Source organism: Natrix helvetica (assembly GCF_964273705.1).
Source record: "Natrix helvetica genome assembly, chromosome: 6".
In the NCBI taxonomy this organism is placed as follows: Eukaryota; Metazoa; Chordata; class Lepidosauria; order Squamata; family Natricidae; genus Natrix; species Natrix helvetica.
The window spans coordinates 18,047,821-18,064,810 of NC_138553.1; the positions used below are offsets into that span (position 1 = coordinate 18,047,821).

The following is a 16,990-nucleotide window of genomic DNA, read 5'->3' on the forward strand; positions in this document are numbered from 1 at the left end:
TGTAGCCAGCATGTGATGCATCCGGCCCATGGACCAGGAGTTTGACAGCCTTGCTAAAGGGTCACTCTGATCAGAAGATAAACCTATCAATCACATATCCAATTCTCTGAACCAACACTCTTGGTTCTTATCTTCCCAAATGCTAACAGTGTTTTATATCTCTCCCATTACTTAATTCTGTACTGCTCCGTGCAAGGTGGCAGATATCCCAAACCTTGTATCAGATACAAACTGTCCGAAGTTTCTGAATGGGATCAAACCAGCCAAAAAAGGCTGTTCTACCTTGAATGAATTATAAGTATTGGCCCACTCCACACTGGATGCAGGCTTTACCAGATCTTAGTGTACAGACCTAAAGTAGAGGTGGTATTTTGCTGGTTCGCCCCGGTTCGGGCCAACTGGTAGTGGCGGGGGGTGGGAGGCTCCACCCACCCACCCAGACATCATCACAGATGCTCCGCGTATGCGCAGAAGCACTGCGCGCGAGCTCCCGCTTCTGAATCGGTAGCGAAGATTAGAGCATTTCATGCCTGACCCAAAGGTGCTTTTCCAAAAGGCAACTGGACTTCCTTGGTTTTCCCCCCTTGAAAACGTTTCACTTCTCATCCAAGAAGGTTTTGCAGTTCAGAACTGAAGAAGCTTCTTGGATGAGAAGTGAAACATTTTCAAGGGAAAAAGACCCACGAAAATTCAGCTGCCTTTGGGACAACCATGGCCTGGATAATTAATAGATGATATGATGATTGAGAGTCTCCATAGACATACAGTCCACAGGGATAGTATTCACCCATTATATTACACTAAATCTAAATTCCATTGTGTGTAGCCTGATTCGTGGCCCGAGTTTATGTTTCTAAGTTATCACCCAGCCCTCTCCCAGAAAAATAAAATATCCTAGGAAAAATGGAAAAGGCAGAATATTTCTCTGGATGTGAAAAAGAAGAACCATGTTTTAAAAGACAGAATAGCTGCGTGCAGCTTCCTGCTCATCCCCCTTTATCAATGAGCCATTAAAGCCTGAGCTAGTTCACTTTACATAATAAAGAGTTCTCCCCTCCAACTCCAGGGTGATGGGATTAAGGCATGATAGCATTGGCCTTTTACCCAACTCACCACATGGCATCTGAGAACTCAACCAAACCTGGATTCAAAACGCAGCCTAGATTGCAGATTCCAGTCCCTGCATGGCCCCATGGGAGTCTGACAACCAATTAGAAGACAGGCTCAAGATCAAAGGCCAGAGAGGGCATAAAACTAAGGACTCAGCATCTCAGTCTTCCCTTCTCTTCTTTTCCACCAACATTGAAGCATGTGATCACCTTTTCTGTTCAGGACTCAAGCCATGTGGTCCTGTCCACCATTAAAACCATCTTTCCAAGCAGCCTCCATGTCTTCAGTGTCTTTTTCCCCACTTGGAGCCGAACCCAGAAGGACATTTCTTTCAACAATCTTTAATTAAAGCCTAGCTCGTTGCTTTCAAGAAGCTTCACAACTGGATTATGGATTTCCCAATGCAAGGCCTGCACTCCCTCACTTCACTCTTGTGAAGTAAAAAGCTTGTGGTTTAGAATTCTAATAAAAAAGAAAAGAAGAAAAAAGAAACCCTTGTTCATTAGCACCACATCAGGAAACCGGCACACTAAGCCGGACAATATAATTGGCTTTGTGTGCCTGAGAGACCTGAAAGAGTCCCTGTTAAAGTCAGAATGTTATCCTGCATATATATTAGGAAATCTTACTCATATTCAAAGCCACTCATTTGAAAGAACCCATCAGCAGCACCAGATCTCTTTGGCCATGCTGAGTTTTAAAAAGTGAAAATTCTCGCTTTTTTCTCCATAACAGTGAACTATGATAATATATTTTAAAAAGCCATCTCCCTTTAAATGCTAACCAATTGCATGCTGCTGGGGCTATTTATATCTTGATCACTAAAGGTTACACTTAGTCTGAGCAGAGGCAAGTGTATAATAGAATTTGTCTCCCTCATTGGCTGATTTCTTCTACAACCATTTTTCCCCCTATTGCCGCGTAACGGTGTGAGCTCCCATAACTTGTCCCGGCTTCTGCCAACCTAGCAGTTCGAAAGCATGTTAAAATGCAAGTAGAAAAATAGGAACCACCTTTGGTAGGAAGGTAACAGCATTCTGTCAGAGTATGAATATTCATAGACTGGAGTAGATCAGCCAATGAATAGGCATAGCAACTGGGTCAACCAATGAGGGCTGTTTTGGGAATAGAAACTGAAGCTTGGAGTCTGGGCCTGGCTTAGCTGAGAATTGAAACTGAAACTAGCCTGGACTTGTCTGCTCTGAATTCTGAACTGAAAACTCCTTTCTATTGTTCTCTCCTGCTTGTGTTCTGCGTGTAACTTTTACCATGTTGAAAGAATCTACTATGTTGGTATTGTACATTTATTCATCTATTTTTATGTATATAAAGAAGTTAATGAATCCTGCTGCGTCAGTTATCTGTGTGTGCTTCTGGATTTGAATTTATGCAACAAACTCTGACACGTTCCGTGCGCCTTCGGCGTTTAGTCATGCCGGTCACATGACCACGGAGACGTCTTCGGACAGTGCTGGCTCTTGGGCTTTGAAACGGAGATGAGCACCGCTCCCTAGAGTCGGGAATGACCAGCACATATGTACAAGGGGAACTTTTACCTTTACCTAGGTTACACAACTAGCTCAATAGTTCTTAGGATAGTGCCCAGAAGTCTTGATATCTCTAGAACAGTGTTTTTCAACCTCAGCAACTTTAAGAAGTTTAGACTTCAACTCCTAGAATTCCCAAGCCAGCATGGTGGCTGACATTCATTGAAGACAAAATCTTCTTGTATAGGATCATGTGTCTTTGGAACTTAACTCCAATTATTCTGCATGTTTCTGGCTCTGTCTTGAAGGCTTCTTCTTCAAAGCTAACTTCAGTTGTTTCCACATGTGACCGTAAGAAGTTTGCAAATTCTGAATGTTATAGCATGATCATCTGTGGGTGCTTTTTAAAACGAAATCCAAGGGACTAGAATGGATTGTGTAATGCCCCTTTTCATGTGTAATGTCTTTGACACTAATAAAGGAGGATATGTGTAGCTCAGGGTTGAAATGAGGGGTCCTTTGAGCTTGGCTGTTTTTTGTTGACATTTCATTACCCAAACTAGGTAACATCATCAGTACTCGTCTAAACTTTGACACTGTTTGAGTTCCTGTAGGCTTTCATTTTTTTTAAAGGAGCAACTTCTTGTTAAATAAAACCTTATCATGGCTATTTCTAAAATAGTACAGATTACAAACACAATCTGTTTCTGTATTTGCAGAGAACTTCTGTTTTACACAGTCTCAGAAGTAATTTTTCCATAACTTTGACTGTCCATATGAACAGAAATAAGATTTATCATCACTAATAGATTGATCTAAGAATAAATTCAATTAGGCACTAGTCCATAGTTCCATATTTCCACACTCCAGGCTCCTCCCAGATTTAATGGAAGCACCATTACCTAATTTTAGTAAGTTATGGGTTCAATTATGAGTGGATTTGGTATGGATCTACTTACACTTAATTATAATTCTATCATTAAGGTCTTATTTTTGTTAATATTAGCCATCTTCAACACCTGGTCTGACATAAAGGAAGTGAGAATAACAAATGGCAATAATAAGGGAACTGAGGTGTATTTCAATGAAATGTAGGCTATAGGAAAAGGAAAAGGTTGATTGGATACAGGATTAATGTCTTCCTAAGAGTCTATACCTGAAACTTTATTTTTCTCTCTTTAGAAGAAAATAAAGTTCATGTACAGATCTGAAAAAGTGGGGCCTGGTGATATATGTATTTGGAAGGCTATCAGTTAATATGCTCATAAAAGTCTTGAAAGTCTTAATATGGGTTAAAAACCTATTGTTACCATACGGTTTTATATGTAATAGCTACAGAAAGAAAATATATCAATCTTATCAAGGTACAAGACTTACTTACCGTATTTTTCGGACTATTAAGATGCACCTTTTTCTCTCTAAAAAGGGAGTGAAAATCTGGGTGCGTTATACACTGAATACAGCATTTTTGGCCTCCCGAAACCCTCCCCCTTTGCAAAAATGGCCATGCATTGCTTTTAGGAGGCTTATAGAGTGCTACTGGAGGCTGGGGAGGGCAGAAGTGAGAGCAAATGGGGTGGTGTTTGCTCATTTTTGCCTCCCCAGCCCCCAGGATCACTCTATAAGCCTCCTAAAGGCTATGCATGCCCCTTTTTTTGATGAAAAACGGGCCTGGTTTTTTTTTGAGAAATGAGCCGTTTTTGGGAACTCTGCAGAGTGCAAAAACTTTTTTTTTTTTAATTTTGCCTCTTCAAAATTTTGGTGTGTCTTATTCTCTGAAAAATACGGTATATTGGAATCTCTCAAAACCATTTTTTTCAAAGACAAGGTACTTACTGTAGTGGCACAATGGATGTCTTTCCATACTGTAGCCTCTCTAGATAGATCAGAAACTTCAAAAAAGTTATCGAGAATAACTTCCCCAATCATATCATGTCTAGAAAACCTGTCAAAATCATACACGCTGAAGTGTAGCTTCCTGTTGCAAAGTTGATCATAGGCCACGGGAAACTGAAAAGTTTCGTTAAAGACAGGGTTTAATGTCTTCCTATGTACCCGTGTCTGAAACTTTTTTTTCCTGTCTGGAAGAAGGTAGATTTTCACATACGGGTCTGAAGTTCCCGTAAAGTCTTTAGCTGGTAACTCCAAAGCTTTAACGATGGTGACCAAAAGCAGTTCATTTTCATAATCATATTTGAGGGTAAAGTTGAGTTTTCCACAGGTTTTCACGTCTTCTTTCTTGCCTTCGGAATCCACAGATTTTTGCTTGTAAAGCTCAGGTTTTATCCGTCCAATGCTGGTTGTGGTCTCCCCTCTTTGTAAAACTGGTTCTGGACCCATGTTAAAATCGATGCTAGACACCTGCATTTGCCTTGGCAGGTGTCTCCTGAAAGAATTGTGTCTGCATTTAGAAACAGAAAGAAATTTAGCTTAGATTATCTGTTTTAAAATAATATTTTTATTGTTTTATATCACAAATTCCATTTCCATTTGTGGCAACCCCTGAGATATTGGAGCACTGCTATCATGTCTCCCCTAGTCCTAGTTTAATGAAAAGAAGGACTAGGGGAGACATGATAGCAGTGTTCCAATATCTCAGGGGTTGCCACAAAGAAGAGGGAGTCAAACTATTCTCCAAGGCACCTGAGGGTAGAACAAGAAGCAATGGGTGGAAACTAATCAAGGAGAGAAGCAACTTAGAACTGAGGAGAAATTTCCTGACAGTTAGAACAATTAATCAGCGGAACAGCTTGCCTCCAGAAGTTGTGAATGCCCCAACACTGGAAGTCTTTAAGAAGATGTTGGATAGCCATCTGTCTGAAACGGTATAGGGTTTCCTGCCTAGGCAGGGGATTGGACTAGAAAACCTCCAAGGTCCCTTCCAACTCTGTTATTCTATTCTATTCATTTCTATATTGAACAGTGTCTTTTCTAGGTGTCCAAAGTGTTAAAATACAAACATCATAAACATCTATGTGCTAATATCAATTGCTATTGAAAAGTATACTATCCTCCATTATGATATCAATTATATAACCATCCATTTCTATATTAAACAGTGTATTTTCTAGGTGTCCAGAGTTTTAAAATATAAACATCATCATAATCATTATCATCATGTACAGAGGCACATATATGTGATAATATCAATAGTTATACTCTCTTCCATTATGATAACTATTATATAACCATCAACATATTTGCTATTTGCTAACATTTTTCTTTCTCATGTGATGAAATAATCATGCCTGCATTTAAAAACAGAAACAGAAAGAAATTTAGCTTAGATTACCTTGATGGGAAAGAAAAATAATTTGGATACCATTAAAAACAAAAGAAGTCAATCAGCATTTCACATTTAACAAGTTTTCAATGTTATTGTTACAACTCTCATGAGGGAACAGTTATTAACAATGCTAGATAATCCAGGAAGATAATTAAATAATTCAGTTCAAGAAGAATAATGATCAGTCAGCAAACAGGAAATGAAGCATTAGGTAGATCAGGAGAGAGGGGGGTGGGGGAAGGCAGATATGGAGAATAAGTAAATCAGGGAGATGATAAGAAAGGTGTGTCCAAACTTGGGAACTTTAAGACTTGTGGACTTCAACTCCCAGAATTTCCCAGCCAGCATGGCTGGCTGGGGAATTCTGGAAGTTGAAGTCCACAAGTCTTAAAGTTCCCAAGTTTGGACACCCCTGGCCTAAACGTACAAGAAATGAGAGATGAAAATTCATCTCCCAGTTGCACCCCAGTAGTCATCATTCAGTTGTGGTCATAAGCCATCATTTGGCTTATGACCACAACTGAGTCCAAAATTCAGTGAAGGTTGTGCCATTTTACAACCTTTCTTGCCACAATTATTAAGTGAATCACTGTAGTTGTTAAATTAGTAATAACTGAGTTGATAAATGAATCTGGCTTTCTCATTGACTTTGTGTGTCAGAGGTGATCCCATGACCTTGGTGTCAACTCTGAAGTGAACCTGGCTGAGGCCATCTTGGAGGCTTCAGGGATGCCACACAACAGAGGGAAGGGGGAAATAGATAGATGGGGTTTTGTAGCCAAAACAAGAAAGTTTTTGTGTGGGAACCAAGGACATTTTGACAGGTGGCTGGCAGAGGAGGAGCGAAGTAACCAAGCAACTGGCCAACACCTTGATGGATAGCATGACCAGTGACTTGAGGGGGAAGGGGAAACTTTAACTTTTTACTTAGGTGCCATGGGAACTTCAGAGTTGGCTTTCACCAGTTGTGCCAATATGATGCATCCAATAAATTGTTCTTTGAGGAACTTGCCTGCCTCAGAGTTCTACTTTCTATGGGTGCATTACTTGGAACGCTGACACCTGGGGACACTAAAACCATCATAATTATGAATCAATGGCCAAGCAGCTGAATTCTGATCATCCGACCATGGAGATGCTGGTCATAAGTGTGAAAAATGGCCGTAAATCACTTTTTTTCAGTGCTGTTTTAACTTTGAACGGTCACTAGAGAATTGTTTTAAGTCAGTAATGTTGATCTGTAGATGAGCATAATCTTGAAAAGTAAACTAAGAAATTAAAAAAATAAAATAAAACAAACGAATTAATCCTTCAATCCCCTCCCCCCTTATTTTTCTGGAAGAAGATAATAGCCATTCTGTATTGCTTCCATGGGCCATAAGGATAACAGAAGCCTTGCTGAGGGAAAGAAGTTTTTATTTTCCCTTTTTCTATTTCACGAGAAGCTTCCCTACATTCCCAGTTTGCCCTTCACCAAAACGGGACAACAACCCCTTCTGGAGGACACAAATAAATGGCATCATCCTCTATTAAGCCCATACATGATGTCAAAGACCGTTTGGGGTGTGTGTGTGTTTGTTTGTTTGTGTTTATGCGCTTCCAAATACACTAGAACCTCTGGTCACGGCCATGATTTGTTCCATAATTTTGGTCACAACCCAATTTGGTTGTGACCTGAACCCAATTTTGGAAATTTGGCGCTTAAAAAAAATGGTGCAGAAGAGGAAATCGGCTGCGGAAAAAAAATTGGGAATATTTTGGTCGGAACCTGATTTGGTTGTGGTTAGAAGCGTTCATGACCAGAGGTTCTACTGCAGGGGTGTCCAAACTTGGCAACTTTAAGACTTGTGGACTTCAACTCCCAGAATTCCCCAGCCAGCCAAGGGAATGGCTGGGGAATTCTGGGAGTTGAAGTCCACAAGTCTTAAAGTTGCCAAGTTTGGACACCCCTGTTCTACTGTATACTTTCCCATATTATGTCGCCTTGAAGATCTTTGTCCATAGAGCAGTTTTGGGTTGTTGTCGGCTAAATGCTGCATTTCATTGCTACTTCACCAAGGCAGGAGTGCACCAGCACCTGAATCAGTGGTTATTCTGCTTTTAAACACAATTACAGCTCATTTCATCATAAATGCTGTAATAGAACAATGGTCATAATACTTGCCTTGTAAATAGAAGATGGTTGGATCAAACATGGGGCAGATTTTTTTGGGGGGAATGACTATTTCTCTCCAGACTTCCAACTTTTGCCTCTTGAACAAAAATGCCAGTCTGAGGTGAAGAGGAGCAACGACGCATTGGCCTGTTCGATCTGTCCCATTTCCTGCCTACATCGCCTTTGAAAACTGAAGCAAAATATCTGTCTGTGCAGCTGCCCGGCAGTCTGCTTTTGAAGCACCACATGGGGTTGCTTAATAATGCAAAAAGAGGTGCTTCATGGGGTGCTCCATGCATTTTGAAGCATTGTTCAAAAGGTTTGTACAGTTCTATTCCCTGGTTCTGCTATTTCCTAATCTGAAGAAGCCCCTAGTTTTGTCTCCTTTTGGAACCTGGTAGAAGCTTGGAAGCTTAGGAAGCTGTTGATAGCTAGCAGGTGATTGTATTATCATGCACTATGGACCTTCACAGACATCCACAGGTGACCTTATTACTAAACGAAGGCACAGGGGAATTTTTAATGAAATTCTTCTCTTATCTGGAAAAGAAAATCTTGAAACAAATGCCATTTCATTAAATGGATGGAGATGTGCTAGAAAAAAAAAATGTACATGCAGAATTCTTCTGCGCAGCTCTATTTAAAACACCTGCACCGAATACATAACATTGTTCCCTTGTCTTCTATTGTTAGAAACTTCATAGCCTGGCTGGGTTGGATGCTACAGAGAGAGTTATTCCCTCGATGATATAATATCATCATATTCAATGAGATTTGTGCTTGAGGAAGCCAATGCTCTAATGACACAGCGGCTTGCGTCAGTTTCTGAATCCCAACATTTCAGGGAGACAGCTGATCGATGTGTTAATTATTCAAATGTGTTTTGTTCCCATAGCAACGTGGGAATGCTTTTCTGAACCAAAAAAAAAAAAACAACTATGGGATTTGTATGATTACCCTACAAAAGGGTCAGGAACACAGCTAATTAGAAAGTGCACACTTTAACAGCTCACATCTGCTACGCTGTTCCTCCCATTGCCATGTCCCTGCCCTTTGATTTGTTGCTCTGCCTGGACTCATCTTTGTTCTTTGGAGCCTTGAAGACAAGCCAGAAATGGTCCTCCACGTCCTAGAGAATTTAAATAGGCAAATTCTCAGTAGGATCCTGTCAAATCAGTTCCACCGATCCACTGAAATTGGCCAGCGAGAATGCGTGTCCCTGGAACGATAGCAGCTAAAAGTTGCCAGATGAATTACTCTTGCAGATTTCGTGGAACCCCCGTTTCTAAAATTAAAATGGCATTAACTGGGTGCATTTAATTTCTCTCCTTGCATTGAGGGGCAAATAACATGGATTTTGTTATTTGTTAACTAGCATAGTTAGTTTGTATTTTAATCTGATTTATATTCTTTCTTTTAAAGTGATGTTCGAGATTTATTAGCTTTTAACATTCCTAAACTGATAAACAAGCTGGAGACTTGTTCCTGATAAGAAAAGTTTGTTACTACAAATTGGGGTCTGGCTTATCTCTTGTGAACCCCAAACATCCTTTCTTCTTACAATTTATTCCCCTTCAGACCTCATTTTAATAAACATGTATGCTATTATCCTGTCCAATCAACTTTTCTCTTTCAGATTTCTTTGTTATGTTAACTTTAAAAGAGGATGTAAGCTAAAGATCGGGATTCCCTCTTTGAATGAGGAATCCCTTTTGTCCGAATATTCTGATAAATTGTAATAAAACAATCTTCCTGTCTCAGTTTGTCTCATTGTAAAATATACACACCGGGGCACGAGCCTGAAAAAGCCATATTTGGCCATTAGCATGGAATGGGACATTTCGAAATATCTGAAGTCCATGCCTCTTTCAGACAAGAACAGCCAAATGCAGAGGATAGGGCAAATCAACTTACTGAAACAATTTATGTTTCAGACCAACTCTTGCATTGAGTTACTGTCATCTGGCATGGCTCAAGTTTTGCTTGAGGGTCTTGGCTGTTAGCTTTTCCTGTCAAAGAATTGCCACCTGTGCTCTCATCCTACAGAGGATCTTACTTTCATCCTACTCTCATCCTATTTTCTTCTGAAGCAAAACTTTCCAGTCCTATTTACTTCCATTATCTCCTTTTCCCTAGATATCATCTTTAAGACCGCTACTCTATTTTCTGCTTGCCAGGCCACAGCTGCAGGTTCTTTCTACCATCAGACTCCTGCCTGGTTATGCACAATATTCCAGATCCAGTTATCAGAGGAAAACAGAATCTGAACAGCACCAACACAATGCTTTTCTGCTGGCTCATTTTCATGCATTCAGCTAAAAGTCAAACTTTTTAACCAAGTAACGAGACATCAGTTGATAAACAAGCAAGTCTTAATCTTAACTTAAATGCTGGTTTCTTTCTTTCATTTAGTGGCAGCAGAAACCAAGATGCTATGGGGGCCTTGGGGCACAAGATTAGGATTGCATTTGCCAGAGACCAAGAATAGAAGAATACTCAAATTCAACAGAAATTGTTTAGTAGGTTTTGAATAAGTAACATAATACATTTTACCACCTAAATGGCAGATTAGGCAGGATTCCTTAAGATCATGAAGTAACTCATGAAGAGAGCAACCATTCAGGCGATTGTTTCCAGGAATGGAGCCCATAACTGCAATGTGTAGTATCGCTTAAGAAGATGTATCAGTGACACTTTTGATGACTTTATGGTAACTTCTGAAATAAGCCCATTTTATAGAACATAGCATTGAGAGAAAGCTAACACTCTCGTCTCCATGCTTCTGAGTTCCTGTAGGATAGAATGTTGGAGTAGATGATCCACTGGCAAATTGGAACTTACATAAAAAAATCAATAAGTGATTATGCTGAAAGCAACTTTAACTTACAGTTTTGAGCTAACCATTGATTGTGGTGACTGATGGAAACACTATTCTTATTTAAATAAATGTCTTATTTTGCATTTATTCAACTATTTACAAGATAACCATTCAATGCAGCCTTAAGAGCAGAAACTACCGTGATTTTTGGAGTATAAGAAACACCCCTCCCCCTAAAAGAGGGTGAAAAAATATGGTATATGTCTGTGTATTTGCTTCACTTTATTCCTATGCTTGAATTCACATGCTTGCAATTAGTCTTACTGCAGATACTCAGTTTCACATTTCCTGAATCAATATAATGTAATGTGACATTCCATTGTGATGTTGTGAGTTTTCTGAGCAGCAACAATGCAGATGCTTCCAAAGAGCTATAAATTAAAGGGGAATAAACACAGTCACCAGTGTTTTGATGAATGTAACCACAAAAAGACTTTATATTAAGGAAAATGCTTTTAATAATGAGTGCTGGGAAAAGCACAGAGGAAAATTTGAATACGTTATTATGCACATATTTAAAAAGTATTTAAAATTGAATGGCAAAATTGGAAAAATGAGGAAATGAATTAAAATGAAGTTCTTACTAGACAGATTTATACATTTCTACTTGCCAGTGTCCCTGGATAGCAGGGACGTGTGGTCAGGGGAGGCAGGGGAGGCAGGGGAGGCAGAGCCTCACCTCTCATCATGAAATAATATATAATATATAATAATAAATTATAATATATATTTCCTACCATCCCTTTTACACGGTTCCCGCTAAGCTCCGGTAAGGAGAAGAGCTTTTGGGGAGTGAAGAGGAAGAGGAGGGAGGAGGAGAGAGGAGGAGGAGCAGGCGTGGGGCGGTGCCAGCTGGGCAACCGGCAGAGGCAGAAGGGTTCTCGGAAGTGCCAATAACCTTCCTGTCTCCGCTGTACTTTGCGTGCTCCTCGCGACTGCAATAGACATCCAGAAGTGGCAAGCCCAAACCCCATTAGCCACAAAAGCTGCTTCTGGATGTATATTGCAGTCGCAAGGAGCGCGCGAAGTCCAGCAGAGGCAGGAAGGTTCTCGTCATTCTCCAGTCGCTTTCGTTGCTTCGTCATCAAGACGAAGTCCGGGAGCGCCGACAACATTTCTGTCTCCGCTGGACTTCGTCTTGATGATGTCGCCACAGCTCCCGGGACGGACGGAGGTAGCCAGAGTGGCGCTGAGGCAGTCCGGCGGGCGAGCGAATGAGGATCAGGCTGCCTGATCCTCCATCGCTCGTTCCCGTGCTCGCTCTTTCGTCTGCCTGGACCGCCTCAGCGCCGCTCTGGAGGTCTGGCCACGCCCAGCCGCTGCGGCGACATCATCAAGACAAAGTGGCTTGGAGGCGAAGTGCTTTTCAGTGCTTTTCTGTGCGTCTGGCTTTTAGGTAGATAGCTGGATGTCCTAAATGCCAGACGCTCAGAAAAGCACTGAAAAGCAGCTGCTGTAGAGCGCGAGCCGGCGGAGCGCGCTCAGGAAGGCGGGGAATGGGATCACGTGTGCTGGAGGCTGAGGTAGCCTCAGCCTCCAGCACACGTGGTCCCATTTCCCGCCTTCCTGATGACGTCACCAGCCTCACTAGCCATAAACCTCACCGCACGTCACTGCTGGATAGGATACTAAAAAGCTGCCTCATGTCCAGTGAGACGTGTTGACCAAGTTCAAGAATCTAAGTTCTACTCGGAGATGCCAGGAGTTGAACCCTGTAGTTTATGGCTACGAACAATATAGTTTATGAGTGGTGCGGTGGCCTAGAGGTGGAGCTGTCACCTCACCAGCGACGTGCGGTCAGGGGAGGCAGGGGAGGCAGAGCCTCACCGCTCTCATCATGAAAAGAAAAAAAAAGGGAAAGGGGAAAAGGCACACATGGTCCGATTCCCTGCCTTCCTGAAGGGGACCGCAGAGCGCGCTCTGCCGGCTTGTGCTCTGCGATCCCCTTCATGTTGACTCAGGAAGGCGGGGAATGGGACCATGTGTGCAGGAGGCTGAGGCAGCCTCAGCCTCCTGCATACGTGCGGCTCGCGCTCCGCGGTCCCCTTCATGTTGACTCAGGAAGGTGGGGAATGGGAGGCAGCCTCAGCCTCCTGCACACGTGGTCCCATTCCCCACCTTTCTGATGATGTCACCAGCCTCACCAGCCATAAACCTCACCGCACGTCACTGCACCTCACAATCAGGAGGCTGCTAATTCAATCCAAGGTAGAGACAGATATTTCTCTCTTTTCTGGGCAGAATGAGAATGTATCTGCTGAACAAAGTTCCGCATTGGCAAAAAGAAGGGCATCAATAAACATTCAGCTCCATTCAATTGCCTCAATTACAAGGTTGGGTAGAGTGACTTAAAACCTATATCCAACCTAAATAAATTTCTTATGCCCCTGCATAGAACATTCAATTTATAAGAAAACATTATTGTAACCTTGAATAAATAAGGAAACCAGCAGGAGTAATGGACAGGTTGTAAGGAATTTACTGCATGTCTCCTTTCCTTTAATCTCTGAAACCCTCATTATGAGTAAGGGGAACAAAAATCATACTGTTAAGTGCAGTCTTGCCATCTTCTAGCTGGGGAGAAAAAAAACGAATTTAATCTAATCTTAGTGGCATGTTTTCCGTAATTAAAAGCAAAATAAAATAAAATAAAATCCATTATCTTGTTGTGTCCAGATATAAAAGCTGTAGTCCCAGATTCTTTCTCATTACTTGATAAAATGTAACATTTTGAAAGAAGCCAACTCCTCTTCTGATCAATGATAACAAAAGTCTGAAAACGCACAGAAATATAATCTATAAGATATTGAAAACGAATGTAGCAAATGTGAGAATTTTGTTACAGAGTTCATAGGAATCAGCAAAATCACAGCAAAGTGTAACAAGTCTAATTTTGCAAAATTAAAATTTCAATTACAACTAGAAAGAATGATGAATATTTATCTACTTTGGAATCATGAAATAAAATGTACATTTAAAGCCTTAGTCCTAATTTCAGATCTTAGGAAAACGGAGTAAATTTGAGGTGTTGAAATGATCAAACTAAACAGCACCATAAGCTTTTTTTCACTCGTAAAAATATTTGTAGGAATTGAGTTTTTTCCCCCTTCTTTCCCATCAACAAGAATGCTTTTCATGAGCTCCCAAGTGAAGTGAAATTGCACTCTGGAGGTAAACAGACAGTAACACAAAACTGTTTCTTCGCATGTCATTTATTGTTGCCAGGAATCTAGACATAAAGACCTTTTTTATATGCAGGTCTCTTATAAAAGAGTACAAAATAGGAGAATGTAAAATATTTAATTCGGGTTCATTGCATTGCTTCCCCTTCCTATGCAACGAGTCTTCAGATTCAAGGTTACCTTAGATAGTTTTCCTTTCATTAGAATCACTTGAACTCTGAAAGTTTTATTATTAATGCACAGAAATGGAAAACAGATACTGCACCAGAGGTGGTATTCAGCAGGTTCTGGAGAACTGGTAGTGGAAATTTTGAGTAATCTGGAGAGCTGGTAAATACCACCTCTGATTGTCCCCGCTCCCATCTATTCTCTGCCTCCCGAGTCCCAGCTGACCGGGAGGGAATGGGGATTTTGCAGTATCCTTTCCCTGGAGTGGGGAGGGAATGGAGATTTTACAGTATCCTTCCCCTGCCACGCCTGCCATGCCATGCCACACCCACCAAGAAATGCCACGTCCACCAAGCCATGCCCACAGAACTGGTAGTAAAAATGTTTGAATCCCACTACTGTACTGCACTCTATTGATAGCAACAAGGAAGAGAATATAGGACAAAGAACTATTTCAGCATTGGTGTATGTTCACATTCCTGACACAGAAGCATTTAGGATTTAGGGAATCCAGAATACTGAGGTTCACATCTGAGTAAGACTTCAGTTTCTAACCATGAACTACACAGTGACTCAATGAAAATTTCCTATGAAGGGAAACAATATAACTCATTAGAGGATTTTTGGAGTGAAGCTGACAGCAGATGTACTCATCCTACCATTTCCTGAAATGGAATGGTGTGTCACTGCTACTTCTGCTGGCCACAACATCTGTCACAGCCATATCTATTCCCTTTTCTCTGTCCTTCCCAATACATTTTTTTGGAACGATACTAGGAACAGCATAGAGTATTTGGCTTATTTCGGGCATAAGGATTATACCCCCAATAGTTCCAACTGGGGAAGGTGGGAACAAATCTGGAGGAATTTTCTGAAGACCACAGATTATGTATACATCCATGAAATGGACATCAAAGCTTGTAGTAACTATTTCCCAGGGACACGTATACTGATACATCTTGCTGTAAATTGAAAAGGAGCATTTATTACATATATGACGCAATCTCATGATCTTGAACATATGCTTACCATTTTCAAGGAGCATATCAGGAATATATTTGAAGTCCTGAATTTCATTGATTTCATCCAACCAGAGGAATTATGAAATGAAATTAGCTGTTAAGGATGAGTGTGAAAAGAGACTGCCAAAAATGAAGAAAGAGAAGAAAGGAAATGAATGTCAGAGGAAACCATGGAGATTGCCAAGAAGAAGAAAAAGAAAACAAAGCTAAGAAAGACAAACTTGTCAGAAAGGAACTTAACCAAGAGTTTCAGGCAGCTGTTAGCCGAGACAAGGAGCAGTATAACAACAATTGTAGAGACGGTATAGATGGAAACAGACACAGAAAAAAAAGGACAGTCTTTCAAAAGATCTCTGATCCTAGAAGGACCTTGAATTGATATGCTAAAAGACACCAATGAACAGAGAGTAACCAATTCAAAGGAGATGAAAGAATATCATAGAAGTACTGTATACTGAAAGATATAGTAGAGATGTCAACATCCAAGAAGATGTTCCTTAGTTTCAAGAGTGACTGGAACTACTAGAAGATGAAATTAGATCAACACTCAGTTCATTACCAAGTTGGAAGGTCATGATGGACTACTCACTGAAAATATGGTAAGCAAAAGAAAAAAAAATCAGACAAATTTCTAACCAAGCTATGCCAACAAATCTGGAGAATGACACAATGGCCAACCAATTGGAAGATGTCAATTTACATTCCAGTACAAAATCAATGAGATTTAACAGGGTCTGCAAATTATCACGCAAGCATTATCATAAAGGTAAAGATTCCCCTCACACATATGTGCTAGTTGTTCCTGACTCTAGGGGGCGGTGCTCATCTCCCTTTCAAAGCCGAAGAGCCAGCACTGCCCGAAGAGGTCTCCGTGGTCATGTGGCTGGCATGACTAAACATCGAAGGCACACAGAACGCTGTTGCCTTCCCACCAAAGGTGGTCCCTATTTTTCTACTTGCATGTTTACATACTTTCGAACTGCTAGGTTGGCAGAAGCCGGGACAAGTAACGGGAGCTCACTCCATTATGTGGCACTAGGGATTCGAACCACTGAACTGCCAACCTTTCTGATTGACAAGCTCAGCATCTTAGCCACTGAGCCACCATGTCCCTTTATCATATACTTAATTTCACATGGTAGCAAAATAATGGTTATGATCATCCAATGCAGATTAGAACCCTACAGAGAAAAAGAGACGGCAGGTATTCAAGCTAGCTTTAGAAAAGAAACATTATACATTATTGCTGATACACACTGGATGGGTGAGAAGGCCAAAGAATAGCAAAAAGAAGTCAAAATGGGCTTCATCGATCATAGAAAAAACTCTGATTTTGTTAATCTTTCAAGCTAAGGAAAAGGATAAGACAAAGGGGGATCCCATTGTCTTCATGGGAAACTTATATACAGATCAGGAATTCATGGCATGACCAGAACTTAGCAAAATAGACTGAAACATCAGTACCATACTCTATGTTGATAACACTACTTTGATAGCTGAAAATGCAAAGGATCTTCAAACCCACTATTAAAATTCAAATGCGAAAAATTAGACTAAAATTAAATTGCATGTGGCACACTTTGGGAGGAAAAGTTGAGTTGTGTGGTGACCTAAAGGTGGAGCTCTTCTTTCACAATCAGGAGGCTGTGAGTTTGATCCTAGGTAGAGTCAGATATTTCTCTTGCTGGGCACAATGAAAATG

The 16,990-nt window shown here is 40.8% G+C and overlaps 1 protein-coding gene across 2 annotated transcripts in view; it reads right to left on the minus strand.

Moving 5' to 3' along the window:
- The window catches only part of SYT10 (synaptotagmin 10), a gene marked incomplete at its 3' end in the record, with an annotated part of 54,311 nt that overhangs the window by 16,412 nt on the left and 20,909 nt on the right, over positions 1–16,990 (minus strand). For both annotated transcript variants that reach the window (XM_081958310.1, XM_081958309.1), the window contains exon 3: positions 4,434–4,998. In XM_081958310.1, the coding sequence (XP_081814436.1) occupies positions 4,434–4,998 (565 nt within the window). The remainder of the gene's footprint in view (positions 1–4,433; positions 4,999–16,990) is intronic.